This window comes from Sturnira hondurensis, unplaced genomic scaffold, assembly GCF_014824575.4.
Source record: "Sturnira hondurensis isolate 20B ecotype Veracruz unplaced genomic scaffold, ASM1482457v3 Scaffold0009178, whole genome shotgun sequence".
In the NCBI taxonomy this organism is placed as follows: domain Eukaryota; kingdom Metazoa; phylum Chordata; class Mammalia; order Chiroptera; family Phyllostomidae; genus Sturnira; species Sturnira hondurensis.
In genome coordinates, this window is record NW_028081809.1 from 1,932,540 (window position 1) to 1,955,981 (window position 23,442).

The 23,442-nt window shown below is 41.9% G+C and overlaps 1 protein-coding gene across 2 annotated transcripts in view; it reads left to right on the top strand.

Annotated features, from left to right (window-relative positions):
- The window catches only part of AFF3 (ALF transcription elongation factor 3), a 576,292-nt gene that overhangs the window by 22,524 nt on the left and 530,326 nt on the right, over positions 1–23,442 (top strand). Inside the window, exons 1-2 of one of the 2 annotated variants that reach the window (XM_037056779.1) lie at positions 17,072–17,106; positions 17,259–17,372. In XM_037056779.1, the coding sequence (XP_036912674.1) occupies positions 17,320–17,372 (53 nt within the window). In that variant the 5' untranslated portion in view covers positions 17,072–17,106; positions 17,259–17,319. Of the gene's footprint in view, positions 1–17,071; positions 17,107–17,258; positions 17,373–23,442 lie in introns of those variants that run through there. The other variant, XM_037056780.1, reaches the window with a different exon arrangement.

Here is a 23,442-nt window from a genome sequence, read left to right on the forward strand (position 1 = left end):
CTGAAGAAAGGTAAGATTAAGAATTTTAGCAAAAGATGAGAAACCTCAAAAAACCTTAAATGTAAATTCTAGAATAAAAAAAACATGATGCCCCATATTAAGAACTTAGTGAATGTGTTTAACAGCATACTATATTTAGCTCATGAAAGAATTAATTAATTGGAAGGTATAGTAGAAGAAAATATTCAGAAAGAAGACTTAGAAAGACAAAGGAATTAAATTTAAACAACAGAGTAAAAGAGAGAAGACAGTAAAAAATTCTAACATGCAAAAATTGTAATTTCAGAATGAGATGAAAGAATTATTCAAAATCAAAACTAAAGAGATAATAAGTAAAAACTTACTAAAGCTGATAAAAGATATCAAATAAGCCCTATGAATCTCAAGTAGAATAAATACATATAAATATATACCTAGGCACATACCATAGTGAAAACAAAAACAAAAAAAATAAAGCAAAAAACAAAAACAAAAAAAAAGAAAATCTTTAAAGCAATCAGAGGTAAAGAAGGTTTTACCTTAACAGGAACAACAGTATAATTGACATACAACTTTTAAACAGACATAATAGAAGCAGGAAGACAAGATATAATGTCTTTAAATAATTTTAAATTGCTGGAGGTGGGGGTTGTCTATCTACTCAGAATCTTAAACCTAACAAAAATACCCTTCAATAGTAAAGGTGAAATAGAGAGTTTAATTGAGATACTGACATGGGAGACAACTCCCCTCCTCTCATGGACACATCAAACATACAGCTATGCACAAATCAGTTACCTCTACATCAAGCAAATGAGAAAATACCCAGATTCAAATGGGTGAGAAAGGCTGTGGCACTGTATTTCCATGAACCCCATCCCTGACTCAGTGCCAAACGATCAGAAGGAGCTCCCAACTCCCAGATTCTTCCTTGAAAGTGAAGGATGTGAACCCCACCTTTAGTTCCCCATGTAAGACTCCCACCTGAGGGACAAACAATGTTTTTAAAACATCTAGTTCAGAAAGCTAGGGAGTTTGCATCTGTAAGACCCACAGGCTATGGCAGACAAAATAGCAGTTATTAATGGCATTCACCATGCTATCCCCACAGGGACATCCCTTCCAGGGTTCAGCATGGAGGGAGCAGGGAAAATCACCCAACTCCCAGTCTTTTCCTGAAGGGAATCCACATGCATACTTTAAAAGCTGATGCCTGAGGATCAGTCTCTAGGACAAATCTGGAGGCTAGAGACTGGGGAAACCAGAAGACATCTCCTTCCCACCTCAGCTCTCTTCCTATAGTCTACTCCAAGCTGGCAGTAACTCCCTGGAAGATACATAGAGTTTTGCACTCCAGTATTTGCAATGCCACCCAAGGAATGGGTCCCCAGATTTACTGACTTGCACAACCAATGGATTTCCACTCACAAATCCCACAGGATGCCCCACTCTGGATACATACCCAGGCCTAGCACAGAGGAAGCAGGCAAAATCACCACCTCCTAGTTTCTCCCTGGAAGGAGTTTAACTACATACTTTTCCAGCTTCTGTTTAAGGGTCTGACTGCTAATCAGCCTGCATCTAGGTCCTGAATGGGATCCTCCTCTTTGGGACACTAACATGCCTTGGCACATCCTCAACTACTGGGAGCTGCTATTAACAAAGAAGGCAGTTTGGACAATCATAAAGGCTTGACAGACAACAAGGTGCTCAGGCTAGGCTGATTGACAAAGTTCATCTCCTGCATGAATTAACTCTGTGGAAACTGAGGGGAGGTGGCTGCTTTCTCTAATGCACAGAAACCAACACAAAAAAGGGAAATGAAGAACAACGAAAATGTTTCAAAAAAGCAAACAAAATAAATCTTAGAAACAGATGTCAATGAAATGAAAATAAGTAATTTTCCTGTTATAAAGTTCAAAATGACAGTCATAAAATCTCACTGAGGTCAGAAGAGCAGTGCATGAACAAAATGAGAAGTTTAAAAAAGAGATAGAAATTTGGAAAAGTACAAAAGACAAGTCACAGAGCTGAAGAATAAAAAAATAGAACTGAAAAATTCAATAGTGGGGTTCAACCAAACTAGACCAAATGGAGGAAAAGATGGATGAGCATGAAGACAGGGCAGTGTAGTTCATCCAGTCAGAGGAGCCAAAAGAAATAAAAATGAAAAACAGTGAAAATAGCTTAAGGGACTTATGAGAAACCATCAGGAGGCTCAATATACACATTATAGGGTTCCAGAAAGAGAAGAGAGAGAAAGAGAAAGGTCAGAATGATTATTAAGGAAAATAATGGTTGAAAACTTTCCTTTCCTAACTTGGGGAAAGAAACAGAGATTCAGCTCAAGGAAGACCAAACAGTGTAATGAAATGAATTTTAAAAAAGACTTACACTGAGACACATCTAAATTGTGTTAAAATTTAAATTGCCTAAATTAAAGAGAAGAAGAGAATCTTAAAAGCAGCAAGAGAAAAGCAAATTGTTACAGACAAGGGAACCCCCATAAGATGATAGGAATTTTTTTCAGCAGAAACCTTGCTGTCCAGAATGGAGTGGGATGATACATTCAAAGTTCTGAAAGAAAAAACACTTCCAATCAAGAGTGCTCTATCCAGCAAAGTTTTCCTTCAGAATTGAAAGAGAGACAAACATTTTCAAGACAAACAAAAGCTAAAAGAGTTCATCACCACTAAACTGGCCTTACAAAAAATGTTCAAGGGAGTTCTTCAAGCAGAAACAAAAGGGCACTAATAATTAGTAACAGGAAAACATATGAAAGTACAAAGCTCCCTGGCAAAAATAAATATATAGTTAAATTAACAATGTTGTAATGGTGGCAGGTAATTCACTTATAACTCTACTATAAATATTGAAATGCAAAATTATTAAAAATATACTTATACGCAATAATTCATTAATGGACACAATATAAAAATGTACATTGTGATATTAAAATGTGGGAGTATAAAAATGTAGAGCTTTGGTATGCATTTGAAGTTAAGATGCTATCTGCTTTAAAAAGACTGCCATGAATTGATTTATGTACACCTTGTGTTAATCACAGAGCAAAAACTTGTAGCGAATACACAAAAGGTCAAGTGAAAAGAATTAGAGCGTGCCACCACAGAAAATCATTAAATCACAAAGATCAGCAAGAGAAAAATAAAGGAAGAAAGAAATTACAAAACAATATAAAACAATTGACAAAATGGCATAGGAAGTTCAAATTTATCAGTAATTACTTTTCATGTAAATGGATTAAATTCTTCAATCAAAAGACATAGAGTGGCAGAATGGAGTTAAAAGTGAGAACCAAACTGTATTCTGTCCACAAGAGACTCGCTTCAGGACTAAGGACACATGTAAAGGGAAGGAGAAAGATATTTCATGAAAATAAAAACAAAGTAAAAACAGAGAGAAAGAGAGAGAAAGAAAAGAAACATGGGAAGGAAGGGAAGGAAAGAGAGAAGAAAACAGGGGTAGCTATACTTATTTTAGATAATATAGACTTTAAGCTAAAAGGTAACAAGGGACAAAGAAGGTCACTATATATTTACAAAGGCATCAATTAATCAGGAGGATATAACATTAGCAAATATTTATGCACCCAGCATAGGAGCACAAAAATATATAAAGCAAGTATTAACAGTTCTGAAGGGAAAATAGACAGTAATGCCATAGTGGTGGAGGACTTCAATACCCCACTTTCAACAGTTGATAAAATCATCCAGACAGAAAATTCATATGGAAACATTGGATCTAAACTACATGTTAGATCAAATGAACCTAATAGATATTTATAGAACATTTCATCCAACAGTATCAAATAGACACCTTTTCTCAAGCATACACAGAACATTCTCCAGGATAAATTGCACATTGGTTCACAAAATCAGTTTTAATAAATTTGAGAGGTTAATATATCAGACATCTTTTCTGGCCACAGTTGAATGAAACTAGAAATCAATTATAAGAAGAAAACTAGAGCCCGGCTGGGTGGCTCAGATGGTTGGAGTGTTGTCCTGTAGACCAAAAGGTTGTGAGTTCGATTCCTGGACAGGGCACATGCCTAGGTTGTGGGTTTGATCCCTGGTCAAGGTGGTCGGGGTGCGTGTGGGAGGCAGCTGATTGATGTTCCTCTCTTACATTCAAGTCTCTCTCTCTTTTTCTCTCTCTCAAATCCATAAACATATCCCTTGGGTAAGGATTTTTTCAAAAAATAACACTAGATAATTCATGAACATGTAAATATTAAACAATATGCTACTGAGCAACCAATGGGTCAAAGAAGAAATAAAAAGATATCTTGTGATCTGAAACTGAAAACAAAACATACCAAAACTTATGGAATGCAGAAAAAGCAGTTCTAAGGGGGAAGTTTATAGTTATAGATGTCCACACTGAGGAAAAAAACTCTGAACTTTACCCATCAAGGAACTAGAAAAAGAGGTACAGACTGAACCTAAAGTTAGTTGAAGAAAGGAAACAACAAATATCAGAGAAGAAATAAATGAAATACAGACTAAGGAGACAATCGAAAAGATCAATGAAAGTAAAAGTTCTTTTAAAAAGGTAAACAAAATAGACAAACTTTTAATTACAGGTACCAAAAAATTAGAGAAAAGACTCAAAGAAGTAAAATTATAGATGAAAGAGAAAATATTACAATGAATACCACATAAATACAAAGGATCAAAAGAGAACACTGTGTCTAATTATACATCAATAAATTAGATAACTTAGAAGAAATGGATAAATTTATAGAAATACATATCCTAATAAGACTGAATCATGAAGAAATACAAAATCTAAACAGACAAATTACTAGTAAGGAGATCAAATCAGTAACCAAAACCTCCCAGCAAGAGGACAAGATGACTTCACTGGTGAATTCTACCAAACATTTAAAGAAAAATTAACACCAATTCTTCTCAAACTCTTCCAAAAATCTAGAGGTAGTCACACTTTCAAACTCATTTTATAAGGTCAGCATTATAAGCAAGACAAGATCAGCAAAGCAAGACAAGAAAAGAAAATTCTAGGCCAGTATCACTGATGAACTTATATGCAAATGTCCACAACAAAATACTAGCAAGCAAGATTCACTGGTTCATTTCAATGAAATGAAATGATTTCATTTCATTGAAATGATGATGTGCCATGATCGACTAGAATTTACTCCAGGGGTGCAAGGATGGCGCATCATTCATAAATCAATTGATGTGATACACCGCATCAAGAAAGACACCAAAAAAGGGAAGACGAAGACTGCCTGATATTACTTATGTGTGGAATCTAAAACCAAACATAGACATAGCATGAAAGTTGTTGTCAGGGACTGGGCTGGGAACTAGGGAGAATTTGGTAAAAGGGTACAAACTTTCAGTTGTAAGATGAATAAGATCTGAGTATCCAATGTATAACATGGTGACTGTAGTTGATAACACTGTATTGTATAACTGAAATTTACTAAGAGAGCAGAGTGTTAGTGAGATTGATTTAAAGAGAGGGAGGGAGGGAAGGGGAGGGAGAGAGAGACCATAACTAAGCACTATAAGGAATGAAAAAAGTAATAACTGCAGATCCTACATATATTAGGTAGATATTAAGTAAATATTATAACTTACAGAAATCTATTTGAAAATTTTCATGACTCAGATACCTTTCTAGAAGAACACAACTTACCAAAATTGACAGGAAATATACTTAAAACTATTGAAAATTAAAACTATAACTTAAAATTTTTCTTCAAGAAAACTCTAGGCTCAGATGACTTTACTGGTGAGTGCCACTAAATAATTAAAGAAAGAAATCCTGCCAATGTTACATAAACAAACCCAGTGGATAAAAAGAAAAAGAGGTAAATCTCTCCAATTCATTTGAAAAGCTTTCTTAACAAAAGCTAACAAGGTCACTACAAAAATTCAACACACTTATTCATGACCATTGGTGCAGAAATCTCCCCACCCAGTAAAAGCACATTGACTCTAGCAATAGGTATATAACAAGTGTTGCATCACCACCAAGCTGTGTTTATTCCATAAATACAAGGCTGGTTTGACTTTTGAAAATTAATCAATGTAATTCCTACATTAACCATGTATAGAAAAAAGGAGTTAACTAGTAGAATCACCTCAACAGGCCACAGAAGACATTTTACAAAATTCAGCATCAACTCATGATTTCAGTAAACAAAATAGTAAATAGCTTTGAGGTTAATAAACTGAATGGATTGAAAATTGCCTAATTTTGAAATCAGAAATAAGGCAAGGATGCCTACCATTACTGATTCTATTCAAAACTGTATTTAAAGTTCTGGTTAGTAAGACAAGTGAAGACAAGAAAATAAAGGTGTAAAGATCACAGAGGAGGAAAACCAGCTCTATTCACCTAATAAATTATTGAATTATTGTATGCGTAGGAAATAAAACTATAGACAAATGATTAGAATGAACAGGAAACCAACCTAGGCATTCTCATTAATGTGTTAAAGAAAAAATTCTAATACATAATACCAAGATCTTTGTGCAGAATAATATGATACATTACTGATACAAATAAAGAGAAATCTAAATAAACAGAGGGACACAGCATGTGCAGGTATCAGAAGGCCCAATATTGCTGACACACTGGTTCTCTCCAAACTGATCTATGTTTAAAGCAATTTCTGTTAAACTAACAGGTCTTGTGTGTGTGTATGTAACTTGACAAGCTCCTTCTACCTTCTGAGATCAGATGTGATTCTAAAATGATATTTTTTTTAAAGGCTGGAAATAGATTATCTTAAACAAGAAAAAGGTGGGCTCTACCCACCCACTAATGTTTGTGATAAGGCAACAGTAATTAATAGTGTGGAACTAACCTAAAGACAGACAAATAGACCATTGGAAATGACAGGGTCACCAGAAGAGATACCTTATCCTGGGCACTTCTGTGATAGCTTCCTGAGTCCGGGACTCCTCAAATTCATTCCATACCAATTAAATCAGCATCTTGGGGTGGGGTAAACCGTTGGAATTTTTTCCCCAGGTAGTTGTAATTTGCAGTTAGGTTTGAAATCCACCTCCTTCACTACACACACACACACACACACACACACACACACACAAACACATCTCTGTCTCCCTAAACTTTGATGAGCAATGCAATTTTTAAGACTTATTAGGAGGATAGAGAATGTGATCACATCATACTGCAAAAATGTAAAAAATCCCATTGAGGTATTTCTGTCTTTCCTCCAAATTCTGTTCCATTAAGCTATTGCCCCTTCCCTTCCCTTCCCTTCCCTTCCCTTCCCTTCCCTTCCCTTCCCTTCCCTTCCCTTCCCTTCCCTTCCCTTCCCTTCATTTCCCTTCATTTCCCTTCATTTCCCTTCATTTCCCTCTCTGGCCAAACTCTTCACTTGCTGTACTCCTGTTCCTATTTATTTTTCTATTTTGCAGAACAGTTTTCTCCTTCTCTTAGTTTCTCTAACCTACATCTCCATCATCACCTTGCTTAGCAAACAGAAGTTTATTGAGGACTTGCTCTTACAGAAAGAGGAGACAAAGACTGAAAGTACTACTAGAGTAATTGAAGAAATTCACCCCCCACACACAGCTGTGCAGGGCTTGAATTGTCTTCCTCTGTTGTCTATTTTCAATACAGTTTTGCAACAAACTCAATTGCAGGGGGTATCCATGTGGTGCAGGCCATAGGAATGCAATGCTGTGTTCTAGACACACTGTTCAACCAGTCCTTGGACAATGTTTCACTAACACTCACCCTGTTCGTGAAAAGGTGCCCCTTGGCACAAACACCTTAGCAGCCCAGCTTTATGGATGTGTGACCTATTCAGTCACATGGGGCCCCACACTTGGAAGGGTCCTGTGCTTGATTTAACGCTCTCCTATCATCAGGTTGAAAATCTTGATAATTTATACACAGTGGACTACACATTTTCATTTTTCTGTGGGCCATTCAAATGATGGTGGCCACCCCTGTGCTGAGGAAGGTGGAGTTACAATCTTGCTTGATCTTACAACCAAAAAAGAAAAAAAACCTCTGGGCTGAGTGCTCTGTGAAGTACTTTCTCTGGTTTCTCAGAAACCGTTTCCTCTTTTCGATTCAGTTGTGCCCCTGGGCTTGGCAGCTGGGTATTCACTTGCTGCTCTACTGAATCTCTGATGTTCATTTCCTGCTCACTTTAGATGTTTTCACAACAGCAAACAGGGTTCTTCACACCTGTCCCCAACCTCTTACCCTGGCCTTGGCTCCTTTTCTTTTACCCTTCATTCTGCTTTCAGTCCCACCCTGAACCCTAGATGACTTCTGCACCCCTCAACCCCAGATGCAACACTTTGACCACGTAGAAAATTTTCTGTTTCTAGAATATGACATACTTCTCACCTCTGTGCTCTCTTGTGTGCTTTCCCTTCTACATGCAAGGCTCTTCCATCACTGCCACTGACTCTACCTCTGGCTTTCATTCTTTTAGACCCAACCTAAATGTCATCTTCTGTATGAAGAGTACCTCAGGCAGAAGTCATTGTCCACCGACTCTTGCTCGTGTGGCTTTGCAGCCACCCTTCTGCCCTAGCAGGCAACAGGACAGCATGCAAACTTTGTTCTTTTCTTCCATTTTCTCAAACCCACTTTGTTCTGGGTAATTCAGTTCTTTACCTGGAATACTAGTCAGTCATTCCTCTTGAAATATCTCCCTGAGTACTCGCATTTCCCTAGTCATAGCACTAATCATGTAACAGTTGGTGCCCCTCCTCCCCGAGACTGTGTCTGTTTCACTTAGGGTGTTAACCTAAGTGCCCAGCAAAGTTCTTAGCATGTAACTGGATCAATAAATATTTGCTAAATTTAAGAATGAGTAAGTGAATGAAGATACGTGTGCATTATCTTCCAGACTGTGAGCTTTTTAACTTTTTTTGACTTCTCTCTCTCTCTCCTTATTTCTTAACCCACTTATTAGCATGTACAAGGTGCTCAATAATGTTTGTTCAGTAAAAAAACAAAAAACAAAAAACAACCCTGAAATTATCTATGTGATCATTGAGATTTTCCTCTTGGGGCCTGACTCTAATTAGACTTGGGTTTGGATAGGTACCCCCAATTACTTCACCCCTGATTTGACATTGTATTCTTCAAAGCAGGATGAGAGGATGACAGAATGGGAATCCGGGCTGACATTCACTCAAGAGGATGAAGTTCCCTTTATGTTGCAATAAATCTCATATTTTTGTCTAGAGAATGACAGAAAGTAATGCTAACTTCATAAAAACGTAACTGTCTGTGCCAAGTATGTGGAATTATAATACGCACCACAGGAGAGTGGGAGCTTGGGAAGAACACTGGGGACCACCCCTCAAAGAGTTGTTGTATTTCTTTAATGGGGAAGGAGGCTGACTCTTGGACTTGGAGCTCTAATCAGGACTCCATCCTGTCCTCATGCTCCTCCTCTTACCATGATCTGGGTTCCCACTTTCTATCTTCCTCTGGCTTCTTCTTTGAGAACCAGCAGGGCAGTCTCTTCATTTGAGGAGTTCCCTGCTTCCCTATCCGGTGGTGGGCACATTCCTTCTTGTGGCCAGCTCCAACTTCTTTGTGAATCTCCCTTCTTCCAAGAAACCAACTTCTTGTTGGAAGAATTCAGAGTTTCTCTCATTCTCCTGTCCATATGTTCTTTTGGAGAAACAGACTCCTCTTCTCTACATAGTATTCCCATCTGCAGAAAGAATGTCCTTTGCCAAAAGTGCTAAGGAAATTTCTTGAGGCAGTGAATCTCAATATATGGAGGACCGAGTGAAGGAATTCAGTGAAACTTAGCACTAATAGAGTTCTTGCTATGAGCTAGTCATTTGGTAAGAAGTGATAGGGAGAGCAATTTGGGATTCATAAATATAAAGATGAATGTTGTTTCAGTCAGAGATGAACTCCTTAAAATGGAATAGGGAACTTTTTGAAAGAGTGAGCTGCCCATCATTAGAAATGTTCATGTGTAGGCCAAACATACCAGGGCTGATAGTGAGGGAATTCTTTCATTGAGAAAGTTAGGTAGAGAGCCTCTATGGTTTCTCTTGACTTTTACGCTTCTGTAATTTTACTATAGGGTTGCAAACCTATAGTGCAGTTTATATTTCAAAATACTGTACTTAATTGTTTTTCTAAACTCCTTTTGAAGTAAATCAGCTTCACACAGTGGTAATTAGTCTATTGATAGAAACAATGACAGGGGCTAAAACATGCATATTTTTGTGTATGTGGCAGAGACACAAGAAAGGCAGACTATTATTATTCCTGCACTCTTTTCTAGAAATCAGATTTCTAGTATCCCTGTGAGGATGTAAGAGTAACTTCGGTTGATAAGTAATTGAAAATAAAGAAACAATTGTTAATATGAAATATTAAAAAATGCTGGAGCCACATTAATCAGTCTTCAAACAATCCAACATGAATTTCTTAATTGAAGTGAACCCAGAGGGCAAGATTATATTTAAAAAGACAAACACAGGCTTTCCAAATTACAGTTACTCTTCCTGCAGGAGCACGTAGGCTGGGACATCTGGTAGACCTGACTGTGGCAGTGTGCAGGGCACACTGGAAGGATCATGACTTCTCTATCAGTAATAATTGAAACACAACTATAGTAGTTCAGCCAAATTGGGTCTTGTTTTGTCCCCAAAAGTCCAGAGCTATATTGGTGGTTCAAAGATGGAACAATTGTATGAAGCAACCATCAAGGATGTAGCCTCCTTTTAACTTCATATGGGCCAACGTTAGTCTGTGGGTTTTGCTCTCATGGTCCCAGATGACTGCCCTACCTCAGAACACCAGTTGCATTCTGGACAGAAATAAGGAAGTGACCTAGAGGACGGGACAGTGCCTATTCTAGGAAAGCAAAACTCTCCAGGAAATTTCAGCTGTCTTAAGCTTATGTCTCTTTGAATCAAGCTGTATCACATATTCAATTCTTGTTGAACTGAAGTTATACAATAGAAACTTGGAAATACAGTTATTTCAGCTGGGGTTATTACTTCCCTAAACCAAACTTAAGTTTTGTTAGTAAAGAGGGTGGGTGGGTGTTGGGTAGGCAACCAGGCATGAGTGCCATCACATGCTTGTCTCAAGCTCCCAATGAGGTAGATTCTGCCTGCTGTTTCTTCTTTGTCAGGACTGGAGGACCTCCACTATGGACTTTGAGCTGTAGGAGATGCCTTTGCCTGAAAGACCTTGTCAGGATCTTTTTTAAAAAATATTTTATTTATTTATCTTTAGAGGGGAAGGGAAGGAGAGAAGGAGAGAAGTATCAATGTATGGTTGCCTCTCGTGAGCCCCCTGCTGGGCACTGGCCTGCAACCCAGGCACGTGCCCTGACTGGGAATCAAACCGCCATCATGTGGTTCACAGGCTCGTGCTCAATCCACTGAGCTACACCAGCCAGGGCAGACCTTGTCAGGATCTTATACTGCTTCCCTTTGTCCACCAATGTTTAACTCATCAAAATATAATTATGAAATTCTTTGTCTTTAGGCTGTGAGCCATAGTTGGTTCACTTTGAACTTCAGTGTCATCTGAGGGCTTCATGGAGATCATTAGCTCCATGCTCACATACTCTCTGGTGCCATGGAGAAGACTCTAATACTCACAGTTATGTTTTGCCTTTTCCCCACATTTCCTCCCAGACCTAAGCTAAGTGTCCTTCTCTTGGAGACTTGGGTCTTGTTGGCTATTAACACTTAACAGAACAGTAATCACTCCTGTTTGGAACAGACCAACACCTTGAGATTTATTTAAGGAGGAGCTCCCACCGTTAAACAAGGAAAGATTTATGGCTCTCTTGACATACTCCAGGGATTTCTGTTCGGCAGCACTCAGGAGGAGCAACTGAAAACAGAACTCTAACATTTTAGAATTGACCGAGACAAAGAATGTCCAACCCAGCCTCCTCATGTTGCAGAAGAGGACACTGAGACTTGACAGAATGAGTGCCTTACTCCGGGTGTGGTGTGGCAGTGATCTGGAATCAAAACCAGAGGAAGGAGAGGCAGAGGCCTCTCCCTTGCCTTCTGGTTAGGTTTGTATTACATTCATTATATAAACACTCACAGGCATAGGGATGATCCAGTGCTATAGATAATTAAATCAAAAGTCATAGGAGGTAGTATGGCATTGTGGCTTCTAGATCCAGTCCCTAATCTGCCTGCTTTGGTTGGTGACACTTATCTGTTCCTTAGTTTACTCACCTGTAGGATAAGAACAATGGTAACACAACTCCTGTGGTTTCAGGAAGAATAAATAAAATCGATAGTTAGAATAGTACCCAGTACATCATAACATAAGAATGTTTGCTATCATTAAGATTTGTTATCTCCTATTTGTAACAGGTTCAGAGTCTTTGAATCTTGAGGGATGGCCAACACACATCTTGAAGAAGCACAACAAAGAGCCAGTGGGGGTATTAAGTTTTAAGCAGATGTTTGGTTCTTGTTAAAAGAACTAGGGAATCTTCTCACCTCACAAATAATGGGATTATCCCACAAGTAAATCAATATCACACAAAGTACTTGGTCAGTGATAGGAAATACTTTTCTATCCACTTTTGTGAATAGCCTATATCTTTGCAGCCTGGATCTTCATCTTCAGTACCTGTACCTGCTTTGTTTCTTGTGCTTTTTAAAAATGCGGTGAGTTTCATATACTAGTCTTTTGTAGCAGTAGCATAAGGAGCAACTACCACCAAAGACACAGTGCATGGAATTCTCCTGCCAGAGCAACTTAGACAAATAACTCTTTAATTGGACAATACTTTAACTCCCTCAACAGTGTTATGGTAGTTGACCATATTTTGAAATTATCTTTGTCTTGTCTGCTACTTGAATGGCATGGAAAATTTCCTTCCACTTTTTTTAACCCTCTCCCAAGAGTCATTTTCTTCGCTCTTTTCTCTGCCCTGCCTGGCCTCTGACCTTGCCCAGCTCTGCTGTTTCCATGGGCTTCTGAATCTAATTAATGCCTTAGTGGCTATATAAGTGAATTACATGGGCAGGAGGATGTTAGAAACTTCGAGGAAGGTGCATTTCTTGGGAATACCTGGTTTTGTTAAAACAAACAAAAAGAAATGCACATTGTGAGCGGTAGAATGTCAGTAAAGTGTAAAATGCTAATAACACACTTCACTCATTAAATATCTGTTGCCCAATGAGCACATGCAACCTTAGAAGCATCTCTTTTGACATCTGGACAGTGATCAGCCATTATGGAAGCTGGCTGAGGGGCAAATAGTCCAAAGAAGCCACTGCTGCAAATGGGCCTCAGACATGTGATGTGGGTACTGGTCCCCCATCCTTTTCCCTCCCTTTTCAGGCCCGATCACAACCATTTGTGGGAAGTGTGTGCAAATGGTCTCTGAAATGACCCTGGCTTGGGCTGAAGAACACTCTCAAACTCCCCAGGATGTGGGCAGACAAGGAGGAGGGGCCCAGAGTGCTGAAGTTCTCTGCCAGAGGATACTGTCAGAGAGCCCAAGGCAGAGATGGTCCCTATGCCCCATGTTTCCATGGAAACATAGGAGGAGTGATGACAGCCAGCACAGCCACACCATCTGCTCAGGACTGGGTGAATGATGAAAAAAATAGACACAGAAAGGCGCCTTGATCCCAGTGGTGAGAAAGACCTAAAGACACTAGAACTCCTAGGTGGATTAAAACCCAAGCCATCCTGGGCTTGACATATTAGCATGTAATTTGCAAGCAGAAAGCCTAGAGAGTCTATTCTGCAATCCATACATATAGTTACAAACACCCAAGAAGCCCCTGGAAGGAGGAACAGACTGCCTGAGGGTCTGCAGCCTGGCTGGAACAGGAGAGAAGGTATAGTGAGAAACCCCACAGAGGAAGGTAGAGCAGAGGCTCCTGTCACCTTCCATCAAGACCACCTGCACAGCTGGCTCTCAGCCAAGCATCTTTTTCTAGGGGAATGGGGAGATTATAAAAGGAAAGTTCCCACCTGGTCACAAAGGTGGCCTCTGAGTTGCAGCCATGTCTTTAGAGTAAGGAATTAATAAGGCCATGTAAGTTCTTTCTTCTATCCATTCATAGCCAAAGGGAGATCTTAGTTGGATGCCACAGATTTGCTTCTGGGTCTACTTAGGAGGCTTCCCTTTCCAGGTTTGGGGGATAGAAGTGGAGCCCTTGCTAAGTACACTTGTAAGCCTGCCCCAAACCCAGCAGGATTCATTCCTTAGTTCCTTTTTTCATAGACTTTGCCTAAACAAATAGACCTGGCCCGAAAGCCAGCAGCTCCCCTCACTGAAATGCCTCCTGCACAGCTCTTAGGAACTGTGGTTTCATTCTGCAGTCTGAGGAACTGCTGGATCTACCTCAGGAGAAAAGTCCCTCAAGTCTCAAGGTCTTAGGCGTACAGATACTACATCAACTTCATAGGAAACACCAGTATTTATTTTTATTTTTAACTTAGGTAATCTCTTACTCCTTGTCAAAAACATGCTTCCCTGTTAGGTCTGGCATTCTAATTCCAGAAAGTTCAAGCCCTTTTTTGCTTTGTATTAAGGATTTAAAAATTGACAATTAAATTAAATGATTGTTTTGGAACAGGTACATACGCACTAGAGAATAATGAGACCATCTTAATAAATCAGATTAATGATAATAAATAATGGCAGATCTCCTTATTAAGGCTCTTATTAACTATTTTTACATTTTACTTGTAAATACTACTCATTAAGATTTACTTCCTTGACACCTTAGTAAAAATAGTATCTACAACTATTTGGGTTTCTTCAAATGGCCCTATTCTCCAACTGGACATTCTACACAAAATAATACAATAAAAATAAAAGTAGTAATGCAACTTCCCCCAGGCTAGAGGCCCCAAACAGAAAATATGAGCTATTTCTGATAAGAAAAAATGTAAATACCCGGGGTGAAATTGCTTTAGGTTCAACTACACTCATGTATTAACATAAAGCGCAGTGTTTAAATTCAAATATAAATCTCCCTTTGGAGTAAACCGCTTCGATAGTTCCATATACCCTAGCGCTTTCTTTTTCCCTTTCTGGGACCATGTATTTATTATCTTCAGCCTCCATGGTGAAGGCAAATCTGTATCTTGAGCTTTGAGCTCTGGATGGGACTCCCAGTAAACATGGTTCTGTTTGTCCTTCAGCAGCCCTCCTTTGTATAAACAGATGTGGTGGGAAGGGGAGGAGAGCCAGAGCTCTGCAAGGGGTGGGAGGTCTGCTTTCTGGCAGCTTCCTGGCTGCGGCCCCCAGCACAGGGACAGGATGTATTCCTTGTCCAGGCTGTGGAACTTGCAGTTCTTCCAGAGAGGGGCTGTTCCCTCCTCTTCTCCCCCGCCCCCCCATCCTTTGTTCCTGGGAATGCTGTCTGGATGGCTGAGGCATCTCACTTTTGCCAGAGCAAATATTTCCAGCAAAGGCATATGCTAAGGAGATATTAGGAAGATAGACTTTTTTCTTCTCTTCAAATGCACTGTGAACTGGGATTCGGGAAGACAGCCCTTCTCACCTGTACTTTCTCCTGTATTCAGGGTCTCTTTGTTCTCCTGTGGCCTTGGTACTACCTTCAACTAATGAGTGAGGCTTTTAGGGACCGGTGTTGTCAGCCTGTAAAATATCAGTTTTGTTTTCTCAAACTATGTGGACACTCACTCTGCCTGAATTTGTTTTACATTTTGCACATTAATTATGGATGCTAACAAAGGAAGGACTACTTCAGAGCTGGAGGAAGAAGGGGGATAAATATTTTGTCATACAATTCCAAATGGGAAGTGATTCTCGTTGGTCATTTTCCCCCCTGCTTGTTCGCCAGACTTCGTTCGTTAATTCTCATTCACAGGTCGCAGAGGTGAGTGGGTGCCTCTCAGGCTTGACCCTTGAGGGATCCTGTGCTGTTTACCCAGGGGTCTAGAGTTCCAGGGACCCCAGTCAGTGGGTCTTCTAGTTGAGAAAGAACAAAGGGGAGAGTGCCAGAAAGGCCTCTCCAAGGCAGGGAGTGGGAGTTTGGGGCAAGTGGTGGGACCTAACTACATTGCTTTGTATTGTCCTCTCCAGGAGATCTCTGGAGCCCTGAGTGGGGTTCCCAGAGCTGTGGCCAAGAGGAGTAGGGTTTTTGGTTTTGGAGAAACACATATAGACGTGGGCTTCTCAGCATGTCTATAAAAGTCAGGAAGGGGAAAATGTTCTTTAAAATAAAGGAAGCAATAATCGGCACTTGATTTTAAGGGAGCCACAATGGCACTCTATCACCCTTTCAGCTGACAGACGACACTCTCCAGACTGGAGATGGGGCAGGAAGTTTGCAGTCTACACCCAGAGGCCTGCCCCCTTCCCTGCAAGAAATAAAGAGGGGGTAACTTGGTTTCCAGGGATTAGCCAGCTGGTGCATGGGGGACCCCCACTGCAGGCCAAACTGCAGGTCCAGCCAAGAAAGCTATCCTCACGCTTCTCATTAATTTCCCTTAACTTACTGACTCCAGATATTTTAAACGGTTTGTTTACGGCGCTGCTGGAGGCGGCACAGTTAACTCTCACGGGCCTGGGGCGGTCCCGAATTTCCCGGCACAGACTCCAGGTCTGCAGCCTCCCCGGGTGCGGGAGAGCCAGGCAGGGTCAAAGTGGATCCTGGGCCCAAAACAGGAGCTTGCAGACCCGGAGGAGCGGGCGGGCCGGGGCGGGCGGCAGGAGGTGCGCCAGGCAGCCCGCTCAGCATCCCCCGCCCGGCGCCGCCGCCTGACCCTCCGCCACACTGGCAGGGCCGCCCCAGGGGTCCCAGAACTGCCGAGGGTCCGGCGGGCGCCAGGGGTGGAGGGAGCCGAGCGGCACGGCCTGTGGGTGCCGCGGGACCCCAAGGGGCCGCGCGGGGAGCGCAAGGGCGCGCTGGCGGGCGCAGCGCGGGGCTCCGGGTGCGCGCGCCTCGGCCTCGCCCGCGCACACGCGCCTCCCAGAGGAGAAAGAGGCGGCGGGCGGCGCGGAGCGCGGCGGCGGGGGCAGCGGGCCGGGCCGCGGTGGGGCGGGGAGGAGGAGGGGCAGGCGCGGCGGCGGCGCGGCGAGCTAGCGGCTCTCCCGAGTGTGCCTGCGCGGGAGCCGGCGAGCGGGTGAGTGTGGCCGCTGCTGCCCAGCCTGTGCGCGTCGGGGGCGGGGGCAAGGGGAGCCTGACTGAGGTAGGGGGGTGATGAGGGGGACGGGCGGCGGCGGCGGCGGCCCCGGCGCGGCTGGGATGCACCTTGAGCGCCGTTTTTCGTTGCAGCGCGCGGGCGGCCCGAGCCTCGGCGGCGGCGGCGGCAGCACTGACATCGACACCTCCCACCATGGACAGCTTCGACTTAGCTCTGCTCCAGGAATGGGACCTCGAGTCGCTGTGGTGAGTCCCCGCGCGGGCCGCTAGGGCGGGCGGGAGAGACGAGGGTTCGGCTAGAGCCTCACCTGGGCCGGGGGCTGCGCCGTGGGGGTGGGGTGGGTCCGGGCGCCCGCCGCGCCCGCTTCTTCCTGCCTTCCTGCCATGGGGTGGATGCGCGGTCGCCTGCTCGTTTTCTTGCCCCCTTTCCAGTCTCCTTTCCCCGGTGCTGCCCGCCCCAGCCCAGGGCTGATGATCTGGGGAGCCAGGGGCAGAGCGCAGCCATGGAAAGAAAAAGAGAACCGATTTCTAGAACGTGTCAATAGTGTCCGGACCCACCCTTCTTCGATACCCTAGCCCTTCTCTCCTTCCTTCCCTCCCCTGAACCCCTTCCCTCTTCTCCGAGAGCTTCGGGTTCCCAGCAGCGACCCCCTGGAGTTGGGGCTGCAGCAAAGTGCCCTTAGAGGATGCTTCAGCCACTGCCTGTCCGCGCAGGGTCTTGGCCGCTGCGTGCTTTCTGCCCTTCCCACCCACTCCCACCCGAGATGGAAGTGAGCACCAGGGCATGGGGCGAGTGTTTCACCGTGTGGGAATTCAAGAGGCCTTGGCCCAGGGACACTCATTTCCTCGAGGTTCACAATTCCTTTGGGCCCTTTCTGCACACCTCTGCACAGTCGTTCTCCTCCTGTTACCCACTCCACCCACCCGCGCCTCGCGCAGCCCTTTCTGCCCGGTTCACGACTCAGAGCCCGGGGTGCCGGTGGCCTGGAAGCCCTCCGGCTTCAGTGCCTCGGTTCTCACATTGAGGAGCTGCTTGAAGCAGTTTAATTCCGGTTGCGGGTGTTCTGAAAATCTCATTGGCTGCTTCTACATCCTTCTAACTGTCCCCCCCCCAACCCCCGCCATCACCTAATGTTTCCAACTCGTCCCGTTCAGGTGGTTAACATTACTGCCTGCATATTATTCCTGGAGGAACTTGTGTTCTGTTTAATATTTACGGGAATGAACATCTGCTGAAACAAGCATATTAACTGCACTGTGTTCTGCCTCTGGTAATCGCTTATTGTAGAGCGGGGTTTTTTTTTGGGGGGGGGGGAGGTTTAATTCCGTAAGGAGTTCACATGTCTTCAGCTCCAAGTGGTGTGCACATGAATATTCAAAGTGCAGTTTTAAAGCTAAACTGCTCTATGATTTATAAATCATAGATTGTCGAGATGATATGTGGAAGTATGTATATTTTCAGTGATTTACGTTTGTAGTGACTTTTATCTTTCTAAAGCCAGGTGTCACAAATTTGACACAAAGCTAGCACATTATGGAGCAGTTTCTTATAAAACACATGAGGATGGACCCTAATGTAATAAAACTTTTATATGTTACACTGTGGAAAATTGGGAACTTCAAAGAGCCAGTATAGAAAGAATATGAAACATGTTATTACTCTATAAAAGTTGCTAATTACTGTGTTGTTGCTCCCAGGGATATTTCAGCCTTTCATTTACAGATACTATTATTTTACAGATTTACATTTAGGAATGTTGGTTTCTAGCACAAATTCAGTAAGTTTCTAGGTAGAAACTGTGCCTTAAAAATGACATTTGCTTTTAAAGGCAGTTTTCAGTCAAAGGGAAGAACTTACTGTTTTGTCATATTTTCATGCTGCTTGTCTGCCTGCTGTCTCAAATTGAAGCCCCCTAATGATTTCTATGAGTAATATTTTGAAAGTATCAGCCGTAACCTGTGGGCTTTTCCAGCACGGGACCCTGAACCTATTTCCCTTCACATCCTTAGTTCCCAGGTGAGTTACCTGGAGCACAGTTACACAATAAATGTCTGTTGAGTTGACCTGAAATTTACATTAGCCACAATATACTTACTATTATAAAGTGAAAATATAAACATTTTTTAAAAGTTGCTATACATGAAATCAGATTTTAGTTAATGTATTAACTTATTTTTGGCTTATGCAAACATGTTGGCTGTCTTGCTTACAGTATAGGACAGTTTGGCTTGACTGAGGGAGTGTTTCTAGTTTACAGATGTAGAATTACATTTTATAAAAGCTTATATGTTTCTGATAAAGATAAACCAAATTGCTTGAGTTTGGATTTTAATATAAACATTTTCTCAGTCATAGATTAATTTTTGGGTGGTATTTTCTAACTCAATTTTGTGGCTTACTTTTACACTTACAAGTTTTTAAGTTTATGGTTTGCTTTTAAGCTTATAGGTGATCCAAAGTAACTACCATTTATGTACTTTGTGTGGGTCAGATGTTTCCACATACATTGTTTTTTTATTTGGGTCTCATAACAATCCTAGAGGTGGCAAGTGGTAGTGTCCCATTTTATAAATAAGGAAGTAGTGGCTTTGACCTGTAAAGTGACTTTACTGAGACTGTAAAACAAGTGGACAGTTAGTGAACACTTGCCATTTACCAGGTACTTTTCTGAGTCTATTACGTGTTAACTCTTCTAAATACATCTTATGTTTGCCTCGCCAGTGTGGCTCAGTTGGTTGAAGTGTCGTCCCGTAAGTGAAAGATTGCCAGTGAAAGATTGCCGGTTCAATTTCTGGTCAAGGCACATACCTAGGTTGCAAGTTTGATTCCCCGATCCCTGGTTGGGGGCTCATGCAGGAGGTTACTAATTGATACTTCTCTTTCCCATCAATGTTTTTCTTTCTCCCTTCCTCCCATTCTTCCTCTCTCTCTAAAAGTGATGAAAACATGTCCTTGGGTGAGGATAAAAAAATACATTTCACGCTGTAAGTTTATTTAATCCTCACAACAACCTTGGAAGCAACTACTATAATCATTCCCATTTTACAGATTGGGAGATTGAGAGTAGGAAAGCTCGGATGATTTGCCCAGGGTCATGCGTCTAGAACAGGAGGACCTGAATTCAACTAGGCATTAATTGCAAAGCTCAGTTTTCTGATTCCAAACCCAGTGCATTCTCTACAGTACTGCAAATGTCTCTCAGTTTATGATGGTGACTTTGGAATTAATCACAAAACAAAATTTTGATGGGCTGGAAGTTAAGGTTTTGTTAAAATATGAAAGAAAAAGTCAGAGCCCTGAATGATATTGATGTAAAACTAAAAATTTGAAAACAAAATACCACAGTGTAGGAAATTATGCCTACCTTATATAAATTAACATATATTTAAAATATATAGAAATTTAATATATATTTCTATAAATACACATATATTTAAAGTAAAGATGTAATATTAAAATAAAGACCACCAAAAACTTCTTTCTTTACTTTATCTTTGAGAAACACTTTTCTTTGTGGAGGTTGGGGGGAGGTATAGGTTAATAGAAAAGAGAATGGTATTTTAATCCCTAACAATATTTTTCTAATTGGTGGGCATCATTTTCCAATAAAACATACTGCATTTTGTTAGTTATGACTGTAGGTTTGAACCTGAGCTAGCTTAATCCAGTGGTCACAGAAAGTGTCCCCAGATGACTGTGTAGGTAATATGAACAGAAAAGCTCGGCACTGTTGAGTATAATCAATATAGACAATTAGTTGATAATTCAAGAACCATCTCTTCCACCTCCTTACACACCCTCCCTCCCCAACTCAGAAACACCTATATTTATTTTTCAAGGGAGGTATTTTTACCTCTAGATAGCAGCTTCAGCTTTTCTTTTCAGACAAACCTTAAAGTTGAGAAGAAATTTCCACCTCTAATTCCATTTCCCATTTCTGATTGGGAGTAAGAGTGGACAGTGTGGACCACGGGAGGACACTTGTTCTGCACCTGCGCCATAGTTCTTCACCTGTAGAGTTGAATATCTGAAGAGTTGGGGATTCAGTCAGCTTGCAGGGGCTGATATCCAGAGGAACAGTGCCTCTTCGCAGGCTCCCACTCCATTCCTCCTGCTCTTCCTGCTTTCCACCAGCTTCTGATCAGCTGCTGGGCATATAAGCCATTCCTTAGGGCTTTTAAAAGAATGACCATTCCTTTTAAAAGGCTGACCATTGGTTTTACTCACTTAACAATTATTTATTGATAATCTTTGAAGTACAAGACTTTGTGCTGGTTGCTGTAGGAATACAGAGGTGAATAAACTGTGGGTTGGTATGTTATTTCCTAGTAGGGGAATGAGAAGGGTGAAAAAGGAAGTTTTCAACATTTTTGATCCAGAAGAGAGAAAGACCACACTTAGGACTGGGGTGGGTGGTGGAGGAGGGAAAGAGGAAAAATTGAGTTGTATATCTGTTTTTTTTAAAGGCTTCGAAGGAAAAGATGGCCTTTGAACTAAGGCTTGGAAGATGAATGGAATTCTTACATGTGGTGGGGGTGGGGTATTGGCAGGACATAGAGGCATCTTGGGCAAAGAAAGAACTCGAACAAAGGCTTTCGTGGTGTTTCTGAAAATCCTTTCATGAATTGTGGAAATACCTATATCGAGTGTTTTAAAGATGCAGAACTTAGCAATCAGGACTTGTTTTTAGTGAATGAGGAAAGTTTTCCAAAGTGAACTTAGTCAAAATGGGATTTAATCTTCCTTAAATATAAACACATTTAATTTATTGAGGAGAAAGTCTATCGCAATACAATAGTAAATATTTAGATTCCTCTTTGCTACCCCTTGCCCCAACAGCTTAACGTAGGCCAGAATCCATTTACTTTTGTCCAAATAGGCATTATACTTTACATTCGTTCAAACTTGAACCTTTGAAGTTGTAATTCATGGATATTTCATACTCACTGATTTCTTCAGTAAACGTTTTAGAGTACGAAGACTAGCATGGGTCCTGCGGAGCTGTGGCTTTCAAATGTTTGGAACCACGGACTCACAGCAACAAGCACGTTTAACGCTGCAGCACACTAGCTTCGAGAACACGCATGCGCACAGCTGAGACAAAAACGCAATCGAGTTACACTTATTTGTACTGTGCACTTTGATAATTTTTTTCCTTTTAAAAATTTTTTTTCCTATTCATGGGTTTCAAAAAACCAAACCAAACAAAATAAAACTCCCCACTGTAGAGATGCAAAGGAGAGTTTGCTGGGAGCCTGCAGGAGAATAAGCAACGGTGACACTGCCTATTTCAGGGGGACAAGAGCCCATCCCCTTGAGACAGTGAGACCTTCATGGTCAAGTGGCATTTGACACAGATCCTGGAGAAATAGAAGTTTAGGAGAGAATAAAAGGGAGGAAAGTCCATCGGGAGGAAAGACTGTGAACAGAAATAAGGGGGAATGAAGTGTGGAGCTTTTCTGGTGAAGACGAAGTTGTTACCTGAAGCAGGGTGGGGATGCACTGTGCTCTGATGCGGGTGGCGGGCGAAGCAGAGCTGTGACAACTTAGTCTCCCCGTGATGCTCCCTGTAGTGCCTGCTGACACTCTTGGTGGTCTCCACCCAGCTGCCAGTGGACTTAATCAGGCCATGGCTTCTTCCAGGCCTCCTTAGATAGGCTTCCCTGGCCCTTCCTAGGGTCAAAAAACTGCCCCAGACCCCTGATCTTGACCCTCAGGTACCTCGACTCTCTCCTCCAGTCCCAGCAAAGCAAACATTTTTTAAGGCCCGCCCTGTTCCTTTTGTCAGTCGTTAGAGGTCAGAGCAGTTCACCAGGACACAAAGCAGAAGTTGAGGTGCACAGTGGTGGGACCACCTCCCTCACTCAGGTGGGTTGAGCCTGGGCCTTAGTCTTGCCGTGATTGATCTAGAGCAGCAGTTTTTAACCATTTTCATCTCATGGAACACAACTGATTACTAAAATTCTGTGGCACACCAAAAATATATTTTTACTAATCTGACAAAAAGATAGGTATAATTTTGATTTATTCACACTGGCCAGCTATTGTATTATGGCTCTTGTCATTTTTAAAAAATTTGACAATGTAAGGAAAAGGAGGTCAGTGCCCCTGACTAAATAGTCAGCTATTGCATGTTTTAAAAATTCTTGCGGCCTACTGGTTGAAAATCGCTTGGTTAGAGCAGTACAGTTGGTGGCACTCAATCTCATTGGCTAGAAGTGGCTGTGTGATTGGCTGTGGCACTCTCATTGGCTGAGAGCCCCAGAGCGCCCCGGAGGTAGGAAAGGGTCTCCGTAGGTATGGGGTGAATACAGG